The sequence below is a fragment of the Periplaneta americana genome, chromosome 8 (assembly GCF_040183065.1).
Source record: "Periplaneta americana isolate PAMFEO1 chromosome 8, P.americana_PAMFEO1_priV1, whole genome shotgun sequence".
In the NCBI taxonomy this organism is placed as follows: Eukaryota; Metazoa; Arthropoda; class Insecta; order Blattodea; family Blattidae; genus Periplaneta; species Periplaneta americana.
In genome coordinates, this window is record NC_091124.1 from 24,256,606 (window position 1) to 24,264,142 (window position 7,537).

At 35.5% G+C, this 7,537-nt stretch overlaps 1 protein-coding gene across 1 annotated transcript in view; it reads right to left on the bottom strand.

The window, feature by feature from the left end:
• Window positions 1-7,317, bottom strand: part of LOC138704387 (transmembrane protease serine 9-like) — a 42,904-nt gene extending 35,587 nt beyond the window's left edge. The window contains exon 1 of the mRNA XM_069832215.1: window positions 5,068-7,317. Coding sequence (XP_069688316.1) covers window positions 5,068-5,154 — 87 coding nt within the window. The 5' untranslated portion in view covers window positions 5,155-7,317. The remainder of the gene's footprint in view (window positions 1-5,067) is intronic.
• Window positions 7,318-7,537: the final 220 nt, after the last annotated feature.

Sequence of the window (7,537 nt, forward strand, 5' to 3'; positions counted from 1 at the left end):
CTCATATGATCCATATATCTTAATGTCGTCTATCATCTGATATCTTCTTCTGTCCCGAACTCTTCTCCCGTTCACCATTCCTTCCAGTGCATCCTTCAGTAGACAGTGACCCAGCTAATTCCTTTTCCTCTTTCTGATCAGTTTCAGCATCATTCTTTCTTCATCCACTCTTTCCAACACAGCTTCGTTTCTTACTCTGTCCGTCCACTTCACACGCTCCATCCTTCTCCATATCTACATTTCAAATGCATCTATTCGCTTCTCTTCACTTCGTCGTAATGCCCATGTTTCTACCCCATAAAATGTTACTCTCCACACAAAGCACTTCAATAGTCTCTTCCTTAGTTCTTTCTCCAGAGGTCCGCAAAAGATGCTCCTTTTTCTATTAAAAACTTCCTTTGCCATTGATATCCTCCTTTTGACTTCTTGGCAGCAGCTCATGTTACTGCTTGGGCCTAAGTGAATAGAATGCAGTTATAATAAATTCGGATTTACTGTACTTCGGAAAAACTTCCTTCGTAACGGTAAACTGAAAGTTGGAAAAAATAACTTTCGGAAAATTTGATTCGGAAAAAGAACCGCAATCACCCCCACCATAAGGTTCTTGCTATGTGCAGTAGCGCACGCATACATTTGATTTTACAAGATAACGAATGGCCTTATAAATATTCTCACCCCCTTCTTTCTCCCTTATTTTGCCTGTAACAATGAGAACTGTTCTGTTTTATTTCAGAAACAAAAAAATTATTATTAAAGATATGTCATTGAACATGTAAAAAACTTAGTTTATGTGATAAGTAATTATTTCATAATTTAATATGCAATTACATAATCAAAACAGTGCTTTCAAAATTGATGGCTGTCTGTACTCACATGCAATGCGCTGCAGTAAATACCCAGTCGTTTGAAATGATCGCTCCTCCACAGAACCAGGAGTTGTCAATAAAGATAGCGGCCTGCCAGGGGAACTGGCCAGGGCTTACTGTCTGATCATTGGTGATTCTAGAACTTGCGTCGCGCACGTGCACTTTACCAACTGGATTTGAAACAAAGAGAAAGAAACAGAAATGAATTAATGGAGAGCTCTTCTTTATAGTCCTCACAATACTCTTACAATTAAGTTAGCAATACTGAAAACTGAAGCCATGATATCAACTTACCTGGTTTGATTCCCTTCAGTAATCCTGGGTAGAGTCGGGCTTCGGCCTGTTGGAACATCAGATCTGATTCAAGTTATCGGTGTATGAAAAGTAACGATTTTATGGAGTTTATCTTGGAATAAGCATAAGCATATTCACCAAGAAGTCTGTGATATCTACATTGGCATAAAGTACCGGTATTATACTTTAATTGAGGAAGTCAGAAGCCAATGGGTTTAATTGCACTTGAGTTATTTTTTAGAAAATGTGGTTGAAAATACTTAAGCTTTCGTAAATTCCATTACATTTTTTATTTAAAATTTAGTATGTGTGATGTGGTTAAAAATATTGGCTATCCCATTGCCAATGAAATTTTAGATGTTTTAGCTTGCCCTGGGTGCACTTAATTCATCTTCTTAGAAATTCTTAGAAATGTTACTTGTACTCCTTTGTTTCTTAATATAATGACTTCTTTCTTCTTTGTCCTCCGATCCGAGGTTGGAAAAATGTAAGATGATGTAAACTACACCGTCTCAATAGTAATAAACTTCCACAAGGTTGCAGTGTCATCGATCTTGTACAACTTATACCTTGAAGTCGAAATTGGGCAACAAATCATTCACAACATTGGAGCAGTCTCTGTCATAGTTGAAGTAGTGAAAACTCTAATTCAGGTAAGTAATGATGATTGAATATAAATGACGGTTTTTAACATAGTTTCCAAAAAAAAAAAAAAAAAAAGGACGTTACAGAGTGATATACGAAGATGGACATAGGGGAGAGTCGGGTAGTATCGGACAACGGGTAATATCGGACAGTGCATTTCTTTCATCTACCACCATATGGTAGTACCTGCATGACATGGTTACGTTTTTCTATGCGACATCACAGAAATGTAACCATGTCAATCAGGTACTATCATCGTGTGGTAGATGAAAGAAACTCACTGTCCGATATTACCCGATGTCCGATACTGCCCGACTCTCTCCTATACTAGAAAAATTCGTAACATTAATTCATAAACAAGATAAATTTCGAATGCTAAAGGAGACAGCAGTAGAGGTGTACAGTAAGCAGTAACATGAGCTGATCCTAGGAAGTCAAAAGGAGGATAGCAATGGCAAAGGAAGCTTTTAGTAGAAAAAGGTTCATCTTCTGCTGACCTCTGGAGAAAGAACTAAGGAAAAGACTAGTGAAGTGATTTGTGAGGAGTGTGACATTGTATGTGGAAGAAACATGGACGTTACGAGGAAGTGAAGAGAAGCGACTAGAAGCATATGAAATGTGGATATGCAGAAGAATGGAACGTGTAAGATGGACAGACAGAATAAGAAATGAAACTGTTTTGGAAAGAGAATGATGCTGAAACTGATCAGGAAGAGAAAGAGACATTGGTTGGGTCAGTGACTGAGAAGAAACTGTCTACTGAAGGATGCACTGGAAGGAATGGTGAACGGGTGAATAGTTCGGGGCAGAAAATATCTGATGATACACGACATTAAGATATATTCTATGTATCATATGCGGAGACTAAAAGGAATGCAGAAAATAGGAAAAATAGAAGAAAAGCGGGTTTGAAGTGAAAGACCTGTCCTTGGGCAGAACAGTATGTATAATATGTAGCTATGTTTCGTATGTTATGTAGGTATGAAATTTTAATTGAAGTCAATCCGCAATCTGCAAGTAGGACAGAGAATTATATTTCCATTGGACGAAAGGAACAGGGTTACCAATTACCAGTGTTTACAATTTAAATCCGAAGAGAACTGGTGCATGGTATCCGTGAATTTGATTTCAGATAAGACAGAATCGGGCTACATTTAGGAGGGAATCGGGAACTCCGAAAAGTCTCTGGGGTGGAGAGGTTTAGCGCGGAGGATTCAGGAGGCCACACATTCCTGTAGATAATTCTATAATTCCATCCATTGAATACTCCTCTATGCTGCTGCAAGATATTGTTGAAAACCATTAAAGTATAATCCTCTCCCTTTAACTCACAAAAAATGGCGCAAAATCATTTCCAAATACCTTAGGATGTTGTAAGAGTTAAAAAATTGGGGTATTACCCTCTTACTGCTCATAATGTAGCATACTATTTTCTCATCGCAGAGGGTTGAGTTTTCGGAGCTGCAGTACCGGTAAATGTTGTTTCGGTGTTTCCATACTCACGGAAATAAAACCAAGCCTCTGTCGATAACAGAACTAGATTATGGTCAATAAGCCTACACCGTCATGAATGTTTTCATTGTATTTAATTTATTGCACTCATAGATCCACTTTAGCATTGAAGTTTTAAGTTTTTGGCGAGATGAGTTGAAGCCTAAAATTCACAATGGATTGTCTGATATTTGTGTTATGGTTGGGAGAAACCTTGCGAAAACTCAACCAGATAATGACCCCAAGCGGGAATTGAATCATACCCGAGTGCAGCTCCGGATCAACAAGCAAGCAAACAAGCGAGTCTGCCGACTGAGCTACGCTAGTGGCTTTACAAAAATATACAATACATAGCAAGTAGAGTAATTCAATTTACAAGCATAAACAATAATTCATCAGTTGAGAAGAAGGTATGAATATTCACAAATGAGCAAACTTTCAAAACTTGAGCCGTTCAGAGCAGAAGTGGTGTAAGTCAAAAATGGGTAATGAGGGTTAAAGTAAATATTCTGTAAAATACAGCGCAAAGTAGCAGTTAATACTCAATTTATTTAAACTATTTGTAGTCAGTGGATAGCAAGAAGGACATATTAATTGCTACTTTGCGCTGTATTTACAGAATTTTTACTTTAAACCTCATTACTCAATTTTGCCTTACACAATTATTTCTCTGAACGGCTCATTTGTCTTGCGCATTTTCAGAAAATATACTTCTGCCAGAAACGTACCAATGAAGAAAAATCTTTATAACAGCTAAGACTAACAGAGTGTAGATCGAGATTTTATTTATGTCGTTTATGAATGTTTTTAATAGTATTATAAGTGCCTTAATATAAAACATCATCAGGGTAAGAATGTACTTGCAAACTAAGGTCAATATTTATACATTTTGAAAAATCTTTTGTGCTCATACATGAAGTCTTTTTATGCACACCTGTTATTATCCCTATATATTTACTAAAACAAAACTTTATGTGGTTTCAAATGAATTGCCCTAGAATCTTAATTAATCTTTCATTATACATTACAGTCCCTAGGAATTTTTATGCTTATATCTAATAATATTTGCATAAGTACTTCATGGTGGGTCAAATAAATAATACTGAACTCTCTCTTAATCAGCGTGTGACAGCGTGCTTTCTGAAAGCCTAAGTTGCTGCTTTCTGGTCAGAAGTGAAATTCTCACCCCCAGGAAAAATACTGTCGTATGTCGAAAATCACATGTTACTTTCGTAAATTATTTACAACGATGTTTTACTAATTAGAGGTATGAAATTATAATAAAATATTAGATTATGAAAGGTTCTGGCACCTATTTATTCATACATTCTTACAGCAGCATTTTGCTAGGAAATAGCATACCTTTACATAATTATAACAATTTTGAGTTACGACACTGTTTTACTGGGAGTGCGAATTGTCTATCCGATATAACACGATAATTATCACATTGCCTATCTATAGCTGCTTGTTAATAAACGTTAGATTGTAAAAACATAAATGTGTAAATACATCAATAAGAAAAATGCCTAAAGTTTGTGATCTAATACCCTTATGTGTGATTTGTTTAGGAATATGTAAAGTTTCGTAAGAAATAAATGAATTGTAGATTATATTCTTTTTATTGCTTTAAGGCTGGGACACATAATTTGAAGGTGCAATTCTTCTTTAATTCACAAATGAAATAAGTGTAATTACTACAAGTTAAAATGAAAAATACAGTTCACTAATTAATTTTTTTAAGAAATCAAAATGACTTAGTATTCCTTACCATAAGGCCGAAGATTATCAGAAGTGTCAAAGCCACAAATGTCTTCATGCTGCTTATAAATGACAGTGTCTTAGATAATTGAATCATCTCAATTTATATAGCTTGTAGTCATTAATTCAATACATTGTAACAATTAAAAACACACCTTATCAGAACACTTCAGCTACTTTTACTAGGTCAACTTGATAGAAAATAATCTGAAAATCACTGTATCAATATTATGATATTCTATCACATTCTCAGATATGCTTAATCTGTAGTTATATGTGACAAATATGTTTTGTCCATTTTAAATTTTAAGATAGCAATGACAAGCACCTAAATCAACAAACAAGATCGACCAAGGAATTGTGTCTTTTTATACATCTGATTTAACTTTCAATAACACGACGACAAAGTAGTCATTGCAGATAACAAAATTCAAGACGTACTTGGGAAATGTATAATTTTATTATCGAGAAGTACGTTTCTTACCTTATTTCAGTGCTTTGTGCACTAATGTCCAGTCACAATTCAGACGAAAAACGAGTACATTATAATTAATATAGTATTCAATGTAAATATAGGGTAAACATTGGTAATTTCGTCGCAGTGGTTATTTCGTGATACTTTTTCTTTGCTCTTTCGTGAATTAACCAATGGTGTTACGAGATTCAAATTTCCGCCAAGGGATTGCATATGTTGTTCGGTTTCCAAAAACATATGGCTACGCTTTGTGTGACTATTGTAGCTGCTTCAGTGAGCTTTTATGTTTGGAGAGAGCAAGTTAGCGTCGACTTCTCAGGCGAACAAATTTTGTAGATGTTTGTAATTACATTACAGGCTTATTACTAAAGGTAAGCATATGATATTTGGTACGAAGATTTATTGTATCGTCATGAAATTTTAAGAAATGTTTTTGGAATTTTAGATATAGCTGTAGTCGCCATATAGGCTTAGCTTTACTGATAGAAATCTTAGCTGTTTGAGGTGAAATTTTGTTGAGCATTAAGCATTACATTTTATACTATTTTAAAATTGTATTACAATACGAATTTTAGAAATCTGAAGATAAGATGTGATGATAAAAAAGAAAAGGGGGCGCAATGGGTTCAGTGTAGCTTCTGTTTGATTTCTTATCGTGCTCATTGTCAATGAAAAGTGCTAGATGACTTACTTGCAAGAATTGTGACAGAAGATGAAACATGGCTCCACCATTTTGGACCGGAGACAGAGGCAGACAATGGAGTGGCATCATGCAAATTCACCAAAGAAATAGACATTCAAAATACACCTTCGGCGGGAAAAGTTATGAAAATTGTGTTTTTCGATTCAGAAGGACTCTTGCTTGTGGACATCATGCCACACGGAACCACCATTAATTCTGACGCGTAGCCTATGTTGCAACTCTCAAGGAACTTCATGCTCGATTGAGTCGTGTTCGACGACATCGGAAAAAGCAGGATGTTCTGCTATTGCACGACAACGCACAGCCATATGTCAGTCACAAGACCACAGACCAGATGAGAAAATTCGGATAGACAACACTGAAACACCCGCCTTACAGTCCTGAACTGGCACCATGCAGTTACCATCTCTTTCGTACACTGAAGGATCCCTTCGCGGAACGAGGTTAGAAAATGACTCCCTTGTGCATGCTGCTAAAAAGTGGCTCAGACGTGTTGGTCCAGACTTTTACCGTGCTGGTCAACAGGCCCTCGTTCCTAGGTTATATAAGGCAGTTGAAAAGGACGGGGATTATGTGGAAGATTGACATTTTGTTACTAAAGGATGCATCTACATTCTGTGAAAATAGCAAAGCTGTAGGATAAAAATATAATTTTTAAACAAATGTTATGCATTACTTTTGGAGTTACCCTAGTAATATAGGCTATAGTAAAATCCGTAATAAAAGTGTTCACCCTTTCAGGGCAAAGAAGATCCCTTTTCAATTTCAATTTTTACTTTGATTTAATTCTTATTATGTGTTGATATGTATTTCTATGTTCTCTTGCTATGAATATTAGACGGAATTCCTATGTTTGAAGTCTTGAAACAATAAATGAGAATTTCATTTCACTTTAATGAATTTTTCCACAATTCTTCTACCTCTCACGAAATTATCAATGTAATATCACGAAATTACCAAGGTTATCACGAAATAACCAACCTTTTAGCTTAAGTTGTAAAAGTGGTTTTTGGCACTTGTTGAAGAACGTGTCCAATCTTTTACGTCTCCAGATTTGTACAGCAAATTATCATCTTTTAGATGAAAAAATCGGAATAAGGATATATTTAGACATTTGCATTTTAAATTAATTTTCATGAAATTATCACACGAAATTACCAATGTTTACCCTACACTATTGTCAGTTTCTTTTGCATACATCGATATAATGTGAACAAGTAATGGAGGTTCAGACTATTTATTAGTTAGATAATGTGTAAGTTGCGTATATAAGTTGCATAGTATTTTGGCGTACTGATATCT